The sequence below is a fragment of the Maylandia zebra genome, linkage group LG15 (genome assembly GCF_041146795.1).
Source record: "Maylandia zebra isolate NMK-2024a linkage group LG15, Mzebra_GT3a, whole genome shotgun sequence".
Lineage (NCBI taxonomy): Eukaryota > Metazoa > Chordata > Actinopteri > Cichliformes > Cichlidae > Maylandia > Maylandia zebra.
Window position 1 is genome coordinate 35,447,601 of NC_135181.1, and position 22,794 is coordinate 35,470,394.

Genomic DNA, 22,794 nt, shown 5'->3' on the forward strand with positions numbered 1-22,794 from the left:
CTAAGGACCCTCTGTTTGTGGATGTCCAAGGGCAGTTTGCCATCACAAGTGTGTCATTGACTTGCTGACCCAGGGTCCAAAGTTCAGCTGTGTTTCTCCAGAAATAGGAAGAAACAAAACAGAGGAAATTCCTGCAATCTCCCGTTCAGTTCCTGCAACAGCTTTATCGGATCCTACATTTTTGGGAATCCTTTCTCTGATTGGTAAGAACCTGTCAAAGTCTCAAAACATTTAAACAAATCAGATCCATACTGCACATGAAAGGTCGTCTTTCATTAGTAGCGGCACAAATTTTTCCACCAGAGTCAATAAAATAGAATAGAATAGAATAGAATTCAACTTTATTGTCATTGCACATGCACAGGTACAGGGCAACAAAATGCAGTTTGCATCCATCCAGAAGTGCTTTAGTGATATAGATATATTACAATATATATTAGCAATAATATAGATATGTGAGTATATTACAGAAATGGGTCTATTATGGTATGTTATAATGTACACGGTATGAAGTATGTTGTGAATATTCTATAACTATAAGTATGTACAGGCTGTAGTGAGTACAAGCTATGTACAGGATATGAACAGGATATAAATATGAAAAACTATACAGAATATGAAATAAATAACTTTACAGAATCTGGGATATACAGCTATACAGAAATGGGAACTATGCAAGTTGTAAACAGTTGTAGGATTAAAGATTATCGAATGTACAGAATGATTATTTACACAGAGCTATACAGTAGTGCAGTTAAGATAAGTGAGGGTGTAGATAGTTTCTACAGAGGCTATATAAAGTGCAAAAATGAATGGATCATTGATTTTCTTTTAGTTACAGTTTACCAGAGTAATTAGTAATCCAATAAACATGCAACAGGTCTCCATTGGTCATCACAGGGAGATGCACCGATCAGACCTAACATTATGACCACCTGCCTAATATTGTGTTGGTCCCCGTTTTGCTGCCAAAACAGCCCTGACCCATCGAGGAATGGACTCTACGGTCCCCAACCCCTGCGCCACAGGCCGGTACCAGGCCGCGAGAGTTGAGGCCCGGGTGTGAAATTTATGGTTTTCAGGGTTTGTTGTTTGTTTTGTTTTTTGTTATTGTTAACTCTCTTTCCCTGGGTCTTTTCCCGTGTTGTAGTTGTGTGTCTTATTTTGAAATAAATATTTACCCGTTACCATAGCGACCAGAGAGCATTAAGGGGCAGAGAGCTACTCTCGATGCTGTTGATGCATTTCAGGAGGACACTGCTAATAAAGTTACACAATTACAGAGTGATTTGGCATTTATTATTATATTTAAAAAATACCACAGTTTTTGTCTTGGTCGTGTCATTTTGTTTTGTTGTATTTATCCTGTAAGTTGCGAGGTATGACCTCCATGGATCAGACTTGTCCAGCAAATCTGAGAGATGCTCGATTGGATTGAGATCAGTGGAATTTGGAGACCAAATCAAAACCTCAAATTGTTTGTTGTGCTCCTCAAACCATTGCTGAAACATTTTTTTATTTTTTATTTTTTTGCTTTGTGGCAGGGTGCATTATCCTGCTGAAAGCAGCCACAGCCATTAGGCAATACGGTTTCCATGAAAGGGTGGACAGGGGTCAGCATGGGTACCGTGACTGGTTTGTGTCTCTGCAGCCTCATATGCACCTAACTAATGCACTGTGTATTCTGACACCTTTCTATCAGAACCAGCATGAACTTTTTTGACAATTCGAGCTACGGTAGCTCATCTGTTGGTTTGGACGACACAGGGAAGCCTTTGCTTCCTACGTGCATTGATGGGGCTTGAGCCCATGACCCTGTCACTGGTTTTACCATTGTTCCTTGCTTGGACCACTTTTGATAGATACTAACCACAGCAGACCCGGGCCACCATGACAAAATGTTCACTTGTTCCCTGATAATATCCCACCTCTACCAGATGCCATAATAAAGAGATAATCAGTGTTATTCACATCACCTGTGTGGTCATAATATAATGCTTGATTACATGTATGAAGTCAAGCTTGCAAATGAATATCTTTGCAAAAAATGCTTATATGAATGTGCGTGAACGAGACCTGTTTTATAAAAATGCCCAAATTTAGTAGAAAAGCAAAATAAGAAGCATTTCATTTACCACACATAAGTAAATGTTTTCAAGTTTTTATGAAGCGTTGTTAATCCAAAGGGCTTTTTCCACAAGTGTTTTTCCATTCATGCAGCCACCCATTTGTCCACTCAGTGGAGGTAATAGAAGTGACATCATGCATGACTTCAGCTTCTATGTCATGTCTGGAACTCCAAAAAACTGATGAATTTCCTGTGTGTGTTTCCAAGTGTTCCTCAGTGTCCTGCTGTTGGGAATGGCTGCATGGTGGTGGAGGAAAGAATTCCAACCTTACAGATCTCTCACTGTGCAGAGCTTCTCCCTGAAGGAATCCCAGGACCCCCTCGTCATTCAAGAGCCACCAATGGGTTCAGACACACGTATAGTCAAGGTGAGAGGCGTTTTGAAGGTAAAACCAGTAGTTTGTGTTTGTGTGCACATGTGAGAGATACAGCTAACTGCTTTACATGTTGTTTTCCCACTTCATGGCTATCTTACACCCTCTGTTTTATCTTTTTTAGGACAATAAGATGCAACCCTCACTAGCAAAAATGTTTTAAAATTTCTTTTTCACTGCTCCCAGTGATTTAATAATCCTGCAAAAACACATCCAAAGAAGGAAACTACATAATAAACAATAAAGGGAAACCATAGCTATTGGGCAGGTAGCATGCAACTGCAAACTGAACCTGGACCCACATGCACGTGCGTTAAGCCATATAAGTCGTATTTTCAAATGTTTTTGTCATTCCCATTTTTTTCCTGCACACAAAAACAAACTGTTCATTGCGTTTATTGGACTATTCCTTAAAGAAAACGCCAAACAAAAACCGGCATTTCCCCCAGTGCTTTACATCCCTGATCTTTACCCAAGTGTCCAGAACATATGGTCGCAGTTCTGGTGATACGATTACAAAATCGATCATCGACCTGCAGCCTACAGCGTCCTGGTGCCACGTGCACTTATGCACACTCTTATGTTCAAACAAGGTGTTTGTTATGGCCAAACTGTGATTTGCACAGAAGTCCAATAACAAAACACCGCTCTGGTTCAGATCAGGGAGGCCGTTCCTCCCAATCACGCCCCTCTAGGTCTCGCTGTCGTTACCCACGTGAGCATTGAAGTCTCCCAGTAGGACAACAGAGTCTCCAGGTGGAGCACCTTCCAGCACCCTACCCAAGGACTCTAAGAAGGCTGGGTACTCTGAACTGCCACTCGGCGCACCCGGCCACCAGACGCTCGCCCTCGAGCACCCTCCCCAGGTCTGGCTCCAGGGTGGGGACCCAGTAACCCTATCCCGGGCAGGGTGAACTGTTCCCTCGATGGTCTTTTCATAGGGTACTTCTGAATCGCTCTTTGTCTGGTCCCTCACAGGACCAATTTGCCATGGGAGACCCTACCAGGGGGCAAAAGCCCCCGGACAGCATAGCCCCTGGGATCCCTGGGACACACAAACCCCTCCACCACGATAAAGTAGCGATTCACGGAGGGGTGCTATCTAATCTAGCAGTTCAATTGAAGTTTAGCTATACAGCCCCGTATCACAACAACAGTCCCCTCAAGGCGCTTTATATTGTAAGGTCAAGACTACAATGTTACAGAGAAGACCAAAAATCAGATGACCTCCTATAAGCAAGCACTTTGTGACAGTGGGATGGAAAAACTCCCTTTTAACAGGAAGAAACCTCCAACAGAGTCACTTAAAGCACATAGTTAGGGCTGGATTATCAAAGAGAGAGCTGGTTCCACAGGAGAGGAGGCCTGAAAGCTACTTTTAAATGCCCTGAGAACCACAAGCAAGCCTGCAGTCTGAGAGCAAAGAAGTAGAGCTTAGGCTTGCATTAACGTCTAAAGAGGCCTGCTTTGCATGCTCGAAGGAGCGAATTAGTAGATGTGAGGGAGTATATTGTGGCTAATGTGCAGGCTTCTCTTATTAGAGGAAACAGGATTGTCAAACAGCACAATGTGTTATCATAAGGTCCCTGACTCAGCCTTTAGTAGCCCTGAACAATGTTTTCACTATAAGGAGGCTGGCTAAGATCATCCCATTTATTGGAGTCCCCCCCATTATACATTTATGCATTTGTTTGTTTTTGGCTGGGCTCTGCTTGCTGCTTTGACTCGAGCCGCGTTCAGTAGTGATACACAGATCAGGGGTTGGGTTAATGTGGATTGAAACCTGGTGATCCTTCTTCAGTTATTTCATTACAGTCAGTCAAATCTTATCAAGCCACTGTATATGTGTGCATGAGGGTGGGAATGCATGTTTGTGTCTGTGTGTGCCAGTTTGTCTGTGTCTATATGTCAGGTCGGGTCTTAGACTCCACCTCTCTGGGAACTCCCAGGCCCTCCAAGGCCTATCTCCCCTCACCACACTCCCTGCCGGTGACTGATGCCCTCAGGGGTCAGTGCATTGGTGGTTCTTGGTGTCCAGGGCTGGGCACTCAGGTATGTACCAGCTCACTCCCGGTGGCTACCTGGCGGGGCCTGGCGCCTGTTGCTCGGTCAGGCCTCCTCCGGGGTGCGGGGGGCCTCCGGCCTCTGGGCCTGCGGCTCGGTTCACTCTGGCACAGCTGGCTGCCGGCAGAGCCGGCGGGCACGCCGGTGCAGCCCCCTCTAGCTTCTGCTCGGTGGCTACTGGGTGACGCCTTGTCTGGGGATCCTCAGCCCTTCCCATGAGGGTGGCACGGATGCCCCTCCAGTGGTCCTCCTTGGGCTCTCGCACTCTAAGGCCTCTGGATGTCTGGGGCCTGGATCTCCTCCATGCCTGCTTCATGCCCTGGGGGATGGGGCTATGGCTCGCTACATCCTCTTGCAGACCATTACATGTGGAAACCATTTGAATACAAGCGCGCTGATCCACACAGGTATGCACACGGGTGTTTACTGCTCGTAGACTTAAATTACACCTTTCTTGGCTGCTACTTCAAAGCACATTGTGCGCTGTCTGTCCTGCGTGCTGCACAACAACATCGAATATTTAGTATTTACTGCTGTTTACACTTAGCTAGATTAATGCGATGGTGTTGTGTTTAGTATGTTGCTTTATCATTAGTATACAGAAATACTAATGATTATGAAATTACTGCAACCCATCATCTCCAGAGGTTACTCCTGTGCATGACCATTAGTATATTTATGCTTTATTTGTCAGATTTTTTTTTACTGTTTCGTCTTGAGAAGTGAGACATTTTTAACATTTGAAAAAAGAAAATAACACAGTATTCCACTTTCAAATGGATCCATTTCATTCATTCACTTGAGTACACTTTGAACCTTAAAGATCTGGTATAAACAACAGTTTATTGTGACCTTATGAACATCCTAGAGTTGCATAATGTGACTTTTGGTTTTATTGCAGAATAAAAAAATATAAATAAAAATAAAAAAATAAAAGAAAAAGCCACTGTAAGCAGTTCTGGTGAAGAAGAGTGGATTTCTTTGAGGGTAAAATTGGGATGGATGACAAAAAACCTAGTGCTTCTAAATATTGCTCCTTGCTCCTAAATGTTTCATGTGTGTGTTGTCCTTGAATTAAGCTGTGGTAAGTGCAGCAACTTTCTCTTTTGGTAGTTTAAAAAAAACAGCCTCGTGCTTCTGAAGCGACGCAATCAACAGGTGTTTCCTCCTCAGGAAAAACACGCACACACGCATGTCTTACTATTAAGATTTGAAGCCAGCAACCTCAGATTTTCTAATTTGCATCTCAGCTTTTAAAATAGTTAGAAAGAACTGCAAATGTGGGCTGTTTGAAAGGCTTACAGAATACATCCGTTAAGCTACAGTTTCTTCCTCCTGTCTAGACTTTAAACTGACACAATCACAATATAAACAAACAGGCTGTCCCATCAATGAGTTTCTTTTGTTTGTTTATGTGGAATTTATCCTATAATATATAGAAACACAGTTTGACTCACAAGTTAGAGGCTTATCCCATGCAGCAGGTTGACTAAGTCGTGTTTTCTTTGCTGCCAGGAAACTTTGCTTAAGCGGGACTTGGACGGTGAGTGAAGGTTTGACACAAGTGATCAGCTGACTGGGTTTCTCCCGGTGAACCTGGTGGTGTTTTAACCCCTGGCAAAGACCTCAGAGCTGACAGGACATCAAGGCTGCAAGCAGGCCCGGCTGAGAGTTCCAACTCCCCTGGAAGTTTAAATCTGTGATCTGGGATAAATATCTGCATTTGAAGAGGAGGAAAGTCCTTCACTTTTCAGGATATTTTTCACATAGCTCTCGCAACTCACTTTGTTTTTGTTAAAGTCATAGTTTATTTACTTAATGGTGAACAAGCACATCCAGTTTCTTTTTCTTTAAGTATGTCTAAGAAATGTTCATCAGGTTAACTGTTAAGGTCTTCACATTTCCATGTGAACTGAAGACGAGGTGAAAATATGTGTATGAAGGACACTGGCAGTGAGATCGTTCTGATAATTGACAACACAGTTTGCTGGTTTCTTTGATATGTTTTGCACTTTTGATCAAAGAGAATGAGCAAACTGTAGGATGAGGTTTCACAGATGAAATTATTTAGTCACTAATATTTGTTCATATTTGTATTTTAGTTTAGTTGCATCGTTTTACTGAATGTTTTGAATACTTTTTGCCTCGTGTTCAATTCACCAAACTTAACTCCAGCAGTACTACAAGTTTTACTTCCTCACATCAATCAGGAATCAAGCGAGCAAAATGCGTTAATTTAATAGACATTTAGTTTGGCACATTTTAAAGAGCATCACCAAATGTATGCATGGTCCTGTTTACACACTTGGTGTGAATCCTGCAGGGTACAAAGTGCAGAAGGTCACTCTTGTGTGTTTTCACAGACTGGATTAAAGCTGAAAGTTAAATATTGATCTAAAAAATCCATCCCTACCAGGATGTTTGTTTTTTGTTTTTAAATGGTCACCTTTTTTTTTTCTTCGTCTTAGTTCGATAAACTTTTGAGAGCTTTCCTCAGTGTTAGACCGCTTTCCTATTTTCTACAATATAACATCAACTATCTAGCAGCCACTTTTGTGCAGCACACGTTTTATTACCAGTTCAGAAGCTGGCTGAGTTAAATATTTCAACATTCCTAACCCAGCTCATGGCATCATTTGGAATCTCAATTCAGTTTAAAGTGACCTTAAATAAATACATAAAGGGCTTTTTTTCTTAGTCTATTACCAACTGTTAGAAAACCTATAACTGGTTTGGGGGTTTCTTCATGTTTTTGTTTGTGTGTTGATGCGGTTATGGTTGATGCTGTTGAATGGTTGACATGCCTTATCTGATTTCAGTCTCTTGATTTGTTTTTTTCTGTTGGACCTTAAAAAAAATATCTGTTGGTACAAACTGCTGACTTGTATGGTTAGTATTTATTTTGGTGGGTTTATTTATTTTGCAGTAGTATTGTAGCTGCTTTAGTGCTGTCTCTGTACTTTACATAATTCTGTTAATTGCTGTAAATGAGTCAAATAAAGAATTTTATGTTTTCCTACATTTGATGTTTTTGCATTTTGGCTTCATTGCTCTCTGCATGGAAAATATGAAAATGTTAGCTAATCCAATTGTGAAAAACCACCAGTTGTACTATATGTCAGGAGCCTCCTGCACCTCTGTCTGCACTGCAATGATCTGTTTTAAGTAATAACTCCAAACAGACCTGAGTTCACTGTGTTTGTGCGTTTATGTTTGCCTCTTTTAACTATACACTCGCTGGCCACTTCATTAGTTACACCTAGCTAGTACCGAGTTGGACAACTTGTTGCTTTCAGAACTGCTTTAATTCTTCATGGTACAGATTCAACAAGGTGCTGGAAACTTTCCTCAGATTTTGATCCATGTTGATACAACAGCATCACACAGTTTGTGCACATCCCAAGAAGCTACAACATAAGAAGCAACAATACTCGGGTAGGCTTTGGTGTTGTAAATGATGCTCAGTTGGGACTAAGGTGTCCAATGTGTGCCAGGAAGGTCTGCCTCACACCATTACACCAAAACCACCAGCCTAAACTGGTGATACAGAGCAGGATGGATCTATGCTTTTGTTTTGTTCACACCAAAGTGACTCTACCAACTGCCGTAGCTTGCCTCCACCAGTGTGTGAATTCAATTCAATTCAATTTTATTTATATAGCGCCAAATCACAACAAAAGTCGCCTCAAGGCACTTCATAGATACAGAGAAAAACCCAACAATCATATGACCCCCTATGACCAAGCACTTTGGCGACAGTGGGAAGGAAAAACTCCCTTTTAACAGGAAGAAACCTCCGGCAGAACCAGGCTCAGGGAGGGGCGGGGCCATCTCCTGCGACCGGTTGGGGTGAGAGAAGGAAGACAGGATAAAAGACATGCTGTGGAAGAGAGACAGAGGTTAATAACAGATATGATTCAATGCAGAGAGGTCTATTAATACATAGTGAGTGAGAAAGGTGACTGGAAAGGAAAAACTCAATGCATCATGGGAATCCCCCGGCAGCCTACGTCTATTGCAGCATAACTAAGGGAGGATTCAGGATCACCTGGTCCAGCCCTAACTATATGCTTTAGCAAAAAGGAAAGTTTTAAGCCTAATCTTAAAAGTAGAGATAGTGTCTGTCTCCCGAATCCAAACTGGAAGCTGGTTCCACAGAAGAGGGGCCTGAAAACTGAAGGCTCTCCCTCCCATTCTACTTTTAAATACTCTAGGAACAACAAGTAGGCCTGCAGAGCAAGAGCGAAGTGCTCTAATAGGGTGATATGGTACTACAAGGTCATTAAGATAAGATGGGGCCCGATTATTTAAGACCTTGTATGTGAGGAGCAGGATTTTGAATTCAATTCTGGATTTAACAGGAAGCCAATGAAGGGAAGCCAAAACAGGAGAAATATGCTCTCTCTTTCTAGTCCCTGTCAGGACTCTTGCTGCAGCATTTTGGATCAGCTGAAGGCTTTTCAGTGAGTTTTTTGGGCATCCTGATAATAATGAATTACAGTCGTCCAGCCTGGAAGTAATAAATGCATGAACTAGTTTTTCAGCGTCGCTCTGAGACAGGATATTTCTAATTTTAGAGATGTTGCGCAAATGGAAGAAAGCAGTCTTACATATTTGTTTAATATGTGCGTTGAAGGACATGTCCTGGTCAAAAATGACTCCAAGGTTCCTCACAGTGTTACTGGAGGCCAAGGTAATGCCATCCAGAGTAAGAGTCTGGTTAGATACCATATTTCTAAGATTTTCAGGGCCGAGTACAATAACCTCAGTTTTATCTGAATTAAGAAGCAGAAAGTTAGCGGCCATCCAGGTCTTTATGTCTTTAAGACATTCCTGCAGTTTAACTAATTAGTGTGTGTTATCTGGCTTCATGGACAGATAGAGCTGGGTGTCATCGGCATAGCAGTGAAAATGTATGCTATGTCTTCTAATGATGCTGCCTAAGGGAAGCATGTATAATGTAAACAGAATTGGTCCTAGCACTGAATGCAAGAGTGAATGAATAGTGGCATTGTAAAGCGCTTTGGGTGCCTTGAAAAGCGCTATATAAATCTAATCCATCATTATTATTATTATTATTTTGCAGCAGAAATAGAAACTAGATACAGCCTCTGTGGTACAATAGCATCAATTTCCTGTTATTGACTCATAGGAGTGGCATCCTGTGTGACTATTTCCATCCCAGCAGCTTGAAGCAGTCTGATTATATTATTACCTCTGGCATTAGCAAACATTCTCAGAGAACTGCCGCTCAATGGATGTTTTCTCCTTATTTGGACCATCCTCTGTAAACCCTAGAGCTGATTTTGTGGGAAAACCACAGCAGATCAGCATCTTCCCCGTTCTGACGCTCAGTCTGAACTTCGGCAGCTCATCTTTAGCATGCCAAACATAAGTGGAAATGGCTGCTGTCTTAAATGTCGCTCTTACCGTTCACTCATGCAGCATGCAGCATGTTCTGCCTTATTAACTGGCAGTAACTGAAAATATAATAACTGTTGGTGTCTAATGTCCGTAACATTACAACAATTTGCATTTTAGCAAAATGAGGCTCGTGATGTCACAGACATTATGTATAAATTAGAGATGGAATCAACACGTCACAATCATTCATAAAATCTCGTTGTAGTTTCTTATTACACACTTGAAAAAAACTGATTTTTGCCTCCAGCTTTAAGAGTTTTTCTCGATTTTAATGAGGTCAGAGGTTGAGATGCTCTTTCAGTAATTCCAGCATGTATCAAGACTGTAAAACATGACTCGACTTAAATTTTATTTATAAAGAATATCTATTAAAAAAAAAAGAAATGCTGTACAAAAATTAGAATGAATAGAGAAAAACAAAGCAAGGGAATAGATAAGAAATAAGTAAAGCACATGTTAGTAGGTGCTAAACAGAAAAAGGCACCGAGGCTAGGATGAGCAAAAATGTGAGTGAGTCATCTTTAGTTTTAGGTCTACAGGACCACATTCTGTAGACATACATCCTGTAGTGGTATACAAACAGGAGGACCTTGAAATCAATTTTAAACCTCACTGGAAACCAGTGGAGAGAAGCTAAAACAGATACGATATGATCTCTTTATTCGGGCGCATGTGAGAGACCTAGCAGTAATATCTTGAGATGGGGGACAGAGACTGACAGGAACCAGTGTAAAATGAACTGAGCGTGAGTTATTCTGAAATCTTAAGCTTCTCCGTGTCTGGTTCTGACTCTGGGAACTGATAAAAGACCGGATCCAGATGACCTGAGGGATCTGGATGGTTCATACTGGGTCAGGAGGTCATTGATGTATTTTGGTCCTAAACCATTCAGAGCTTTATAGGCCAGCATCAGAACTTTAAAGTCTATCCTTTTTTGCTCCTCCCCTTTGTGAGTGTGGACACTTCATCTCTTTGCTCTTGAATGCTTTGCTTCTTATATTGATTTTTATGCTGATTTTTTCCCTTTTTTCCGTGTGAGCTTACCTGCGATAACTTCTGGACACTTGTAGATCATTAGGACTAGAGTGTTCTTAACAGAAACAGCAACATTTTATGGTTACCTTATCCTCAGCGCTCCGTGTGTCTGTGGCCTAGACACAGCTGAAGCCTGATTACAGCGTCTGGGCACCGAGCAGCCTCAATAGCCTGGAAAGGTGCTAACCGCTAGGCTAACTAGCAACAAGATGCCTTCCCTCTCCACAGATGACTACCACAGCCTCCTGCAGAAGATTGCAGTACTGGAGACAAAAATTCATCGCTTAGAAGTAAACGTGGAGGTAAATGGACTGTGTGGAAATGAAACAACCTTGCCTTTGATTCAAAACAATGGCGATGAGCAAGCTAGTACACAGCTAAGGAGCACAGATAACATGACCAAGAAAGTAGACTCTGTGCATTATTATAAATCCTCAAGTGATAATCCCCCCTTAGACTGTCTTGGTGCAAAACCAAGACATAAATCATGTCTCCTGGAAGGGGGAGGACGTATCACAGGCAGGGCACAGCGAGCTGAAATCTCTGAAACCGACTGGCCTTCACTTCCTACGAGACAGAGAAGCTCTTCTACCCCTGTATACAGGAGGAAACAGGACTGGACAACCGTGAATAGGAAGGTTAACAACAAACCTCCAAAACAACTGAATGTGAAACTGCAGAACAGATTTGCTCCACTATCAAAGGACCCTGGATCTATATCGGACAACCATCCATCTAAAAGCAGCGAAATAAGGTCTGAAAATCTGTTGAAAAGTGAAAGGCCACAGGGAAAGCTAAAGGCTAGGCCTGAAACTCTGATTGTGGGTGACTCTGCTGTAAAGGATGTACAAAGGATGTGCGGTAAGAACACTAAAGTCCTCTGCTTTCCTAACGATATGGTCAACAACCTGAAGGAGAGAATTCTTCAAATTGCAGATGAATATCCAACTGTGACAAACATTGTTCTGCATACAGGGTCAAACGATGTGTCCAAACAACAGTCGGAGGTTCTGAAACGGGACTTTACTGGATTATTAAATACTGTAAACTCTCTGAATGCAGCTGTATTCATCAGTGGACCTGTACCGCCGGTCAGAGGAGGAGACGAGAGATTCAGCAGGTTGTTTACACTGAATAAATGGCTTATATCAGCATGTGCTGACCACTCAGTGCATTTTATCGACAACTTTAATATTTTTTGGGAACGCAGGCATCTGTTCAAAGCAAATGGATTTAATTTTAACAAGTCAGGGGTGAAACTGTTCACCTCCAACTTGTTTTATTCCATACGTCATCCATCTGTGCTTGGTGCCAAGGCTGAGATAAACGAGGAGTTATCTCATAAAGAGGAACAAACAGTACTCCAAGAACAGACAAAGCCCAGCAGAAACCTTGAGGAGGAGCTCCATTTGCCCCCACCCGGGAAGAGCCTCAGAAAGGAGAGACATCCATGGCATCTGAGGAAGAGCCTCAGAAAGGAGAGACATCTAAGGCAAGAAGAGGGGTCCCTATTTGCCTCCAACTCTCTCAACAACACCAACGACCAGGACAAGGGACCACGACCTTCCCCAGTCCCCCAAACCCCTGACAGGCCATCACCCTCCTCCCCCTCCCTTTCTCCCTCCTCCCCACACCTGAAATTCACTGAGGAGATGATGGAGCGGGTCAATGCTGGGCTCAGATCTACCCCCCGTCCCAATCCCTTTTTGTCCCCCATAAACCCCCCACCAGAGCGGCCAAAGGTTCGCCATCGAGCCCCACCCTCAACAGAGCAATCGAAGTCACATTGCCCAGCCTCGCCCCCCTTAGTTCCTCTTCATGCCCTGTCTCCGCAGTCTGATATGTGATATGTGAAGGGTCCGGGCTGTGAGGATTATGGCAGTGATGACTTTTCCCAGGAGAAGCTGGGACCCTGTTTACTAGAAGGTTTTAAAATTTCTGTACTTTTAGGTGACAGGAGACATGTGGCCTGGTCAAAACACAGAGAGCTGCACTCTAAAAGATCTTTAAACATAGTAAACATACCAGCAGATGGAGAAAAACAAACCTCCAGGTTCATTATGAGATTTATAAAGAGAAACTTCACAATTATAATTTACAACTGAGGAATGCAAGGAGGTCCTACTTCTCTGACATCATCACTAAAAACAGCCATAATGCTCGGGTCTTATTTTCTACAGTTGACAGGCTAAAAAACCCCCCTGTGTCAGTGGCAGCTGAACTTCATTCGACCATGGCCTGCAATGACTTTGCCAAATTCTTCACTGAAAAAATCCAAAAAATTAGACAAGCAATTGGTACATCAACAGCAGATCCAGGATATGTACTGTGTCCACCAAAAAACTGTTTAAACACCATGAAACAGTTTCAACCTATTAACAGCAAAGACCTGGAGGACATCTTAGGTCAACTGAACTCCTCCTCCTGCTGTTTAGATGTCCTGCCAACAAGTTTTTTCAAAAAGGTCTCAAAGACTTTAGAGTCAGACCTGTTACAGATCGTCAACTTTTCTTTATTATCAGGTGTGTTTCCAGAATCACTAAAAACTGCTGTAATCAAACCTATACTGAAAAAGGACAATCTTGACAAGACACAAATGAACAACTACAGGCCGATCTCAAATCTCCCGTTTTTAAGTAAGATCATTGAAAAAGCAGTTTCCCAACAGCTCAGTTACTTCTTAAAACAGAATAATTGCTACGATGCCTTCCAGTCAGGTTTTAGACAGAACCACAGCACTGAAACCGCTCTCACCAAAGTGTTTAATGACATATGTCTGAATACAGACAGTGGAAAAATGTCAGTCCTAGTTTTACTGGATCTCAGTGCAGCATTTGATACAGTTGACCACAACATATTACTCAAAAGACTGGAGAACTGGACAGGTCTTTCAGGAACTGTACTAAACTGGTTCAAAACATACGTAGAAAACAGGAAATACTTTGTATCAATAGGTAACTTCACATCTGAGCAGACAAGTATCACATGTGGAGTTCCCCAAGGTTCCATCTTGGGACCCCTTCTGTTTAACATCTACATGCTCCCACTGGCACAGATTATAAACAACAACAAAATAAACTATCACAGCTATGCAGATGACACACAAATATATATCACAATGTCACCAGGAGACCGAGGCCCTGTACAGGCTCTTGGTAAATGCATTGAGGAAATCAATGACTGGTTGTGCCACAATTTTCTCCAGCTAAACAAAAACAAAACTGAGGTAATAGTCTTTGGCGCCAAAGAAAAACGATTACAGGTCACCAGAGAACTTCAATCTATACATCTAAAAACCACAAACCAGGCGAGAAATTTGGGTGTAGTGATGGATGCAGACCTAAACTTAGAAAAACACATTAAGACAATAACAAAGTCAGCTTACTATCACCTCAAGAATATATCAAGGATAAAAGATCTGATGTCTCAACAGGACCTGGAAAAACTAGTCCATGCATTCATCTTTAGTAGGCTTGATTACTGTAACAGCATCTTTACAGGTCTACCTAAAAAATCAGTCAGACAACTACAGCTCATTCAGAACTCTGCTGCTCGAGTCCTCACTAAGACCAAAAAAGTGGACCACATCAGTCCAGCTCTGAGGTCCTTACACTGGCTGCCTGTCCGTCAGAGGATAGACTTTAAAGTTCTGATGCTGGCCTATAAAGCTCTGAATGGTTTAGGACCAAAATACATCAATGACCTCCTGACCCAGTATGAACCATCCAGATCCCTCAGGTCATCTGGATCCGGTCTTTTATCAGTTCCCAGAGTCAGAACCAGACACGGAGAAGCTGCATTCAGCTTTTATGCTCCTTATATCTGGAACAAACTCCCAGAAAGCCTCAGATCAGCTGAAACACTCAGTTTATTTAAATCCAGGTTGAAGACTCACCTGTTCTCAGCTGCATTTGAATAAAGCACCAAATCCACACTTTAAGCTTAAATTTCAAAACTTACATTTAACTACTGATTTTATCTACTGTTCTGATTTTATCTGTTTTGATTTTATATACTGTTGTTTGTTTGTTTGTTAATTAGTTAGTTAGTTTATTTGCTTGTTTTATTCAATTTTAAATCATGCTTTTTATTTGTTCTTGTTTCTAATGTCTCTGTAAAGCACTTTGAATCACCTTGTTGTTGAATTGTGCTATACAAATAAACTTGCCTTGCCTTGCCTTGCCTAAATAAAAAAAAACCTTTGATGGAACTGTTTCTATTTTATCTTCATCCAGCTGAAGAGGCTCACGCCATTCGAGGTCTTGCAGAAAGTATTGTGAAGTGATGTCGCTTATGAAACATTGTTACCTTAGTGAAATTGTATGTTTCAAGCTTCTGGTTGGCCAGCACATCAAACACACCTGTCAGTACGTTTAGAAACATCATCACTCACTGCACCACTACCAACTCCATGTTTCCAGTTTGTGTTATGTTTGTAGTATTCCGATAAAGCTGCCCAATCCCCCTCTGTCCCTTGCAGATTTCATCTTGTGATCAGTTCACTGAAGTGAGATAAGTAGGTTAGCAGGAGAAGGAGAAGATCACGCTTAGTTAATTAAGCTGAGAGATTACTCTGTGTCACAGTGAGTGGTAGAGAGTGCAGAGGCAAAACAGAATAGCTTGGTAGTGTCTCTTTAATATGAGGGATTTATTAGAAGTCAGTATTTTAAAACTATTCTTTAAGTGTCTGTGAAGTGAGGACAGCAGTTCCTGCAGCTCTGATGTAGGATTTCAGGTCCTCAGCAGTTTGTGTAATCTCATTTTTATAGCCACCTCAACACAACACAGCACATAAGCCATCAATCTAGGGCAACACATATACATATACAGGATTTACACACCCTTTTTTATCTAACCAACGAGTGTGTGTTGGTAGCAACACAGCTGTCTCATGACAAATGTAGAAGAGACTTATTCCTAGTGTAGTCAAAGCATGTTTTAAGTTTCACATCCACTTACATTCATAAATAATTTACTAAGTCAGTGAACTAGTTCAAACCTCATCAGTGTAGCATGCAGAGAATGTAACCACCCACAGTCTATCCTGATAACCGTGCTGCATTGTGCTCATTTTGTGTGGGAAGATTTTTTTCTGCTTCAGTGGACTGATGTGCAGTTTAACTGTAAGTGCACACGTATATGACAATGGTTGGTTGACTCTGTCTGAGTGTGGTTCTGCTGGAGGTTTCTTCCTGTTAAAAGGGTGTTCTTCCTTTCCACTCTCACCAAGTGGCTCCTCACAGGGGTTCATTGAATTGTTGGGTTTTCTCTGTATTTTTGTAGGGTCTTTGCTTTACAATATAAAGCACCCTGAGTCATACGTAGTTGTGATTTGGCGCCATACAAATAGAACTGATAGCTTCTTCTTTGCATTATAGAGTTTTAACCTGTATCTGAATGGCACTATGAACTGTGTTCACAGACAGTAATCTCTCTCATTTAATGCAATGCCACCTGAGGGCCCAAAGATCACAAGTATTAGCCTTGTCCCTTGTGGACAGAGATTTCTCCAGATTCTCTGGACTTATTGACAACAGTACGTATGCACTGTAAAAGAGATATTCAAAGTCTCTCTTAATCTGAAATTGCTCTCTGATTTGTTGTTGTTCTTTTTTGCAGATTGGTGAGCCTCTGCTGATATTTGTTTCTGATAAACTCTACATCTCTAAGATGCTCCTTTTATACCCAGTCGTGTTACTGATGTGTTTTTGATTAACCTAATTAGTTACAAAAACTCATCTTTTTAAACTTGCTTTTGGTTGATTTTTATTTTTGTTTTAGCTTCTGTGAAGCACTTTGTGATTTTTGTCTTGAAGGGTGCTATATAAATACAACTTTACTTACTTGTTTTGCAGAAATTGAAGAATTGGACTGCATTTTATTAAGGCTGATAAACCTTGTTGGGTTCAAGACAAAGATACTGAAGTTTTGATGTCAGGTTAACTCTAAGTTATTTATGTAAAACTCCACATTTCTGCCATCTGTGCTGAAGACTGTAGAGATGACAGTGGACTTCAGGAGACATCCTTCAACACTGCTCCCCCTAACCATATCAGACAGCCCGGTGTCAATTGTGGCAATCTTCAAGTTCTTGGGTACCACCATCTCCCAGGACCTGAAGTGGGAGACCAACATCTCCTCCATCCTCAAAAACACCCAGCAGAGGATGTACTTCCTGATACAACTGGGGAAGTACAGTCTTCCACAGGAGCTGCTTATCCAGTTCTACACTGCAGTCATTGAAACAGGACAGGAGCAGACTGTAGCGGACTGTACGGGCAGCAGAAAGGATCATCGCCGCCCCCCTGCCCTCCATCCAGGATCTGTACCTCTCAAGAACCAGGAAACGGGGAAAATCATCACAGACCCCTCACACCCTGGACACAGACTTTCTCTACCTGCTGCCCTCTGGCAGACAGTACAGAAGCCTGCAGACCAGGACCACCCGACATAGGAACAGTTTCTTTCCCCTCACCATCTCCCTCTTAAACAGTTGAACTGTCACACTGCTCACACTGCCAGACTGCAACTGCACCTTATGTACATTCTGTAGTATTCATTCCATTTCATTTTATCCTGTATTTTATGTGTATAAAATTTAGATGCTGTGATTTCAATATTAATTAAAAAAAAAATGACCACTGAGGGTGGCACAGTGGTGCAGTGTTTAGTATTGTTGTCTACACGTCAAGGAGGTTCTGGTTTTACACTTCCTGGTTGGCTGAGGCCTTACTGCGTGAGGTTTGCTTGTTTTCCCCGTACCTGCGTAGGTTCAAAATCCTTAAAGCAACTTTGTTTACTAATCCTGCCCTCCATGCCCCTCCCACCTAAATATACAACTACTTAAAGGCACCTGGAAAGGTCCCAATGAGATTAAATGGATAAAATCCCTGCTGCTTGTGTTGTGTTGCCTTTGCTGTAACAAACAGAGGAAATTCCTTCTGTCCCCTAACTTCCAGGAGTCACCATATCAGCCACAGCTGAGCCATCAAACAGGAAAACCCCGTTTTCCCTGGGATGTCAGAAGTGGCTGCAGGATCAGATATTCGTGGATTTACCATGTGTTGATTACATCCCTTTCTCAGAGTCTTTCTTTTAATGGTTGTTTTCCTCTTTCTGTTCTGTTGCATTTCCTGTCTTGGACCACAGCTGATATGGCTTGCTCAGAGAACGCTCAGCTGCAAACATGTTTGCAGAGCTCCTGCTATAGTGTCAGCTCTCTCTCAAAGTGCACAAAGGGTAATAAAACATTCCCATTTTCTCAGGAAAAAACAGCCAAAGCGTGGAGCTCACTGAAGAATCTGGACTATCCTGGGATTAAAGATGACTGCCCTAAAGGTGAGAAGACACCCAAACCCCAGCAAAACATGAACTTAAATGTAGGAGGGAAAGTGTTTTACATTCCAAGAATGTGTGCAGTTAGATATCCTAACACTCGAATAGGTTCCTTAGCTCTCTGCCGGGACCAGGCAAAACTCCTCACCCTCTGTGATGACTACTCTGTGTGCAGCAACGAGTTCTTCTTTGACCGGGATCCTGCCTTCTTTCACCACATCTGCCATTTCTATGCAACCGGAGTGCTTTGGATCATAGTGGAAATGTGTCCCATCAGCTTTGAGGAAGAAATTGCATACTGGGGCCTGAGCCTGAAGGACACACAGCTCTGCTGTTGGATGGTGTTTCAGGAGAAGGTAGATGAGTTGAAGGAGAACCTGGAGGTGGAAAGAGAACTAATGGCTGAGGTCGAGGTAAAGTACAATGATGATTATTTCAAGGACATGATGTTTGGGGACGTTCGGATGACTATGTGGAACATTGTGGAGAATCCGTACTCGTCAACTCTTGCGAAGACTTTCACTCTGCTCTCTAACCTTTTCGTGCTCTTGTCCATCGCTTCAATGTGTCTCAACACTGTGGAAGAACTACAGTCGTACAGAATCGATGACAAAACCTACATGGAGTGGGGAGAGATCGTCACCATTGTGTTCTTCACCTTTGAGTATTTGATTCGTCTCATCACCACTCCTGACATTGTATTATTTTTGAAGAGCGGACTTAACTTTGTGGACATGGTTTCAGTCATGCCTTATTTTGTCCAGATCATCTTTGAAGCCTTTACTGACTCCGAGGATGTGAGTGCACAAGAAGACCTCAGGGCCATGGCCCGGGTCAGTAAGCTCAGCCACGTCCTCAAAATTGTCAAGTTGCTGCGGATCTTTCGGATTTTGAAGCTAGCCCGCCACTCGACCGGCATGAGGGCCTTTGCATTTACTCTGCGGAGGTGCTACCAGGAGGCCTATTGCATTTTTCTCTTTATCGCCTTGGGAATCTTCACATTCTCTGCTCTTCTGCATTCAGCAGAAAGGGAAACCGAAGTCTCTCCCATCAGCAGTATCCCGTACGCCTGGTGGTGGGCAGCAGTAAGTATCACTGTCTGTAGCTATAAACTCCACATCTCCACGTCTGCCTTTGACTTTTTCTTTCTAAGCAAACATCTGCCTATTATGTGCGCTAATAAAAGAAAGGTTCAACACCAGCCGGCCAGGCTTCTACCTTTCTACCTTTAAAAACCCGCCTTCCAGCCAAATGGCTTTTAGCTAGGCTTTAGCTTCAGCCAAGTGGAAGCTAAACTGGCTAGTCATTCATATGTAAATTAGGTTGTTATCTGGGAATTCTGGAGGGGAGTGGGGGTGTGTGAATGAGGGGGTGGGGGAGCTGCTAAAAGCTGTGAACTTCCTTTTGTGTTCGTCTTGATGCATTCTCAATCATCCAGGGAAATAAATCTCCAAAAGTCACCAACTTGGAGTGTTTCAGTTTGCCATCTTAGGGAGAAATCAACAGACATGGGTGTATGTCCTTTGTTGCTGAGATTTATTGATAAAAACAGTACAAAAAACCAACCATTTGTACACATATTTACAAATAATAATAAAAAGTGAGTGAGTACATTTCAACATTTTCAGCAATCACTCACAATCCTGGCACTGCCATGGAGGCAGTTGGCAGTTAGAAATTAGCAATCATTCTCACACACCCACTCCCCTCCAGAATTCTCAGGTAACAACCTAATTTACATATGAATGACTAGCCAATTTAGCTTCCACTTGGCTGAAGCTAAAGCCTAGCTAAAAGCCATTTGACTGGTAGGCGGGTTTTAAAGGTAGGTTTTAAAGGTAGAAAAGCCAACTGGCTGCTCTCGGGGGCTCTAAGTGTCAAAGAAATGTGTACTACAGCACCTAACCCAAACCAGCCGCTTATTTCCTTTTGCAGTCTTTTTTCACCTACCTACTCTTCCCCTGAGCAATAAGTTGAACGTTCTAACACCTACAAGTGTGACTTTCACCTGTCTAGAAATGTAAATACTCTCTAGATCAAAGGTTATTATTCCACTACTTATTAGTCAAACACAGAAATTAATTGATTTTCACAAATGTAACATGCAGTGATCTGTACTTATGTTTGGCTTAAAAAACTAAATTCTTCTCAGCATTTTTTTAGTCTATTTGCATAAATTTCTTAAATGTCATTTCATGAAAGGCAAACCCTGCCCAAACTGTTTTCTCATAAAGAATTAGAAGATGGCAATCCTAACACTGGTCAACGGAAGTGGTCTGCTGTCTGTGCTTTTTCTTAAGTATTTTGACACCTGCTAGAGCCACAAAGAGGCTAGGGTGTAGGTTTTGATGGAAGCAGCAGCCTGATTGTACAGAACTGTCCAATAAAGTTACACATTTTAATGTTTATACTTGCACTGCAGACTTCAGATAATGTCTTTGTGTTGCTTTTGAAGTGAAATTAAACAAGTAAGTGTCGATTCAGCAGACATTTTCAAGGCCAGCTGTACTACTTGTTAGTGTAAACTTTTAATTCATTCTTAGAATCAAAAATAACTCTGATTAAAGGAAACATTCCTGGAAACTGAACATAGGATTTTGTTTCCCCTTTTCTCTCTCAGGTCAGTATCTCCACTGTGGGCTACGGGGATGTGGTTCCTGTAACTATCCTGGGCCGCATCGTGGCCTTTGGATGCATTACTTTTGGGATAATCCTCAACGGCATGCCGATTTCTTTCCTGTTTAACAAGTTCTCTGATTACTACAGCAAACTAAAGACCCAAGCTTACAATTCTACCTCAGTCCAGCGCCGCTTTCAGCTTAAGAAGAGACTCAAGCGTAAAATGGATGCATGGTTCCATCCCTTTGAAGAAGATGACACCACAGCCCAATCCCCATGCTAAGTGCATCTCATACATGACCACTGTGTACTGTGAACGTGCTGCAGCCTCAAGCTGCCTTCAAAAGTTAAAATGTGGTGCAAAAAAATTAAACCTAGCACATGTGAACGAGGGCAGGAAGAGGAAGTGGAAAGTTTCTTTGTACTGATGCAATTTCAGGCCTGGTAGTTTCACAACTACCACATGCACCACTGTTTCTTTTTCATTTTGTATGTATCTTGTATGTAAGTAATTCATGCGATTGAAAAGGAGCCTGGATGTCCAACCCAGGTATTTTAACCTCAGGTGAATCCATCGTGATGCTTATCTTCCACCTGACACCAGTGAATTATAAATAATGAATGCCTGCCAATGACACCTTCTTTTTTAAGTATGTGTCACATGCGACTGCGACATACCAAACAGGGCTAAAAGGGGTTTCTGGTTACCATATAGGTTACACTGTAGATTTCCCGCTAAAGCAAAATTGTACTAAGGAATAACGACCTTGACACGATGTTTTGGTGAAGGTCAAATCAAACGTTTCTGGATAAAATGTGAGCAGGTTTTGACATGTGCCAAGAGGAAAATGTATTCTCTCTGTTCCCAAATGACTTGGGATTAATAAAAACAAATGAATACAACAAAACTTGCATCTATTATGTTGCAGTATGTTAGCCTCAAAGGTTAAGTAATAAATTACCAACAATTTTTAAAAACTGTCCTTAAAATAGATGTTTATTGAAAGAGAGTTGCATTTTCTGTGCAGTTTCTTTACACTCACTGCTTGATGCCTGATAAAAGAAAATGTTTATATGGCCTTATCTGAGCTCTGTACCAGGAAAATAAAAGGTCATTTTCACATTTAATGTCTGGGGGGAGGACTTCACAACAGTTCCTGTCATTAGACTGGTGCTCCCAGTTCTTAACAGTGTTTACTGTAAACATTTCTATATGTTACTTTTATTTTGCCTTGTGTGTCCTGTGGAAATTCCATTTTTTTAAAGTCTTGATGCATGCTCAATCATAGCAAGTAAAATAGTAAAAGATATAACAGCAATGGGCTGTGAGATCAGTTTCAAATGCGTCCTAGCTGTTCCCGTACTCCTGACACACAAGGGATCACTAAAGTGCTTAGGCAGCAGTTGTCCTTCTCTCCTGGATACCTAGCTTTCTTTTTGCCAAAGCTGGGAAGGCTTTGACAAATGTTCAGCTGGGCCTACTCAGGGCCTTCTTGATGTGATGTTCTTCTGCTTTCCTGGCCACTCGGTCTGTGGGGATGTAATTTGCTCTGTGTTGTAGTGTCCTGATGACACCCAGTTTATGCTCCAATGGATGATGAGAGTCAGACTGATTACACTGATCCATGTGTGTTTACAGAACACAACACCTTCTCAAAAAAATCCAAGGTGTTCTGGATATGGTGTTTAGAGCTGCCTGCTAACGGATTGAGGATTGAAGCCAGAAACTTTGACATGTTATAGGGGACCGAGTTGATGATACAGACAATTGGTCTGTATGTAATTGGGGAGATTTAAAGTTGATACTTGCCCATT

At 41.9% G+C, this 22,794-nt stretch overlaps 3 protein-coding genes across 3 annotated transcripts in view; all 3 read left to right on the forward strand.

Annotated features, from left to right (window-relative positions):
• Positions 1–7,592, forward strand: part of LOC101473417 (low-density lipoprotein receptor-related protein 8) — a 28,212-nt gene extending 20,620 nt beyond the window's left edge. The window contains exons 11-13 of the mRNA XM_004574393.3: positions 6–203; positions 2,336–2,496; positions 6,082–7,592. Of these exons, the coding sequence (XP_004574450.3) occupies positions 6–203; positions 2,336–2,496; positions 6,082–6,117 (395 nt within the window). The 3' untranslated portion in view covers positions 6,118–7,592. The remainder of the gene's footprint in view (positions 1–5; positions 204–2,335; positions 2,497–6,081) is intronic.
• Positions 1–22,794, forward strand: part of LOC101474209 (N-acetyllactosaminide beta-1,3-N-acetylglucosaminyltransferase 3) — a 111,943-nt gene that overhangs the window by 80,845 nt on the left and 8,304 nt on the right. The window lies entirely within an intron of this gene.
• LOC101473700 (potassium voltage-gated channel subfamily V member 2) lies at positions 17,965–21,935 on the forward strand. Its single transcript, XM_004574394.3, has 2 exons — positions 17,965–19,445; positions 20,981–21,935. The coding sequence occupies exons 1-2, from the start codon at positions 18,180–18,182 to the stop codon at positions 21,260–21,262; spliced, it is 1,548 nt and encodes a 515-aa protein (XP_004574451.2). The 5' UTR covers positions 17,965–18,179; the 3' UTR covers positions 21,263–21,935.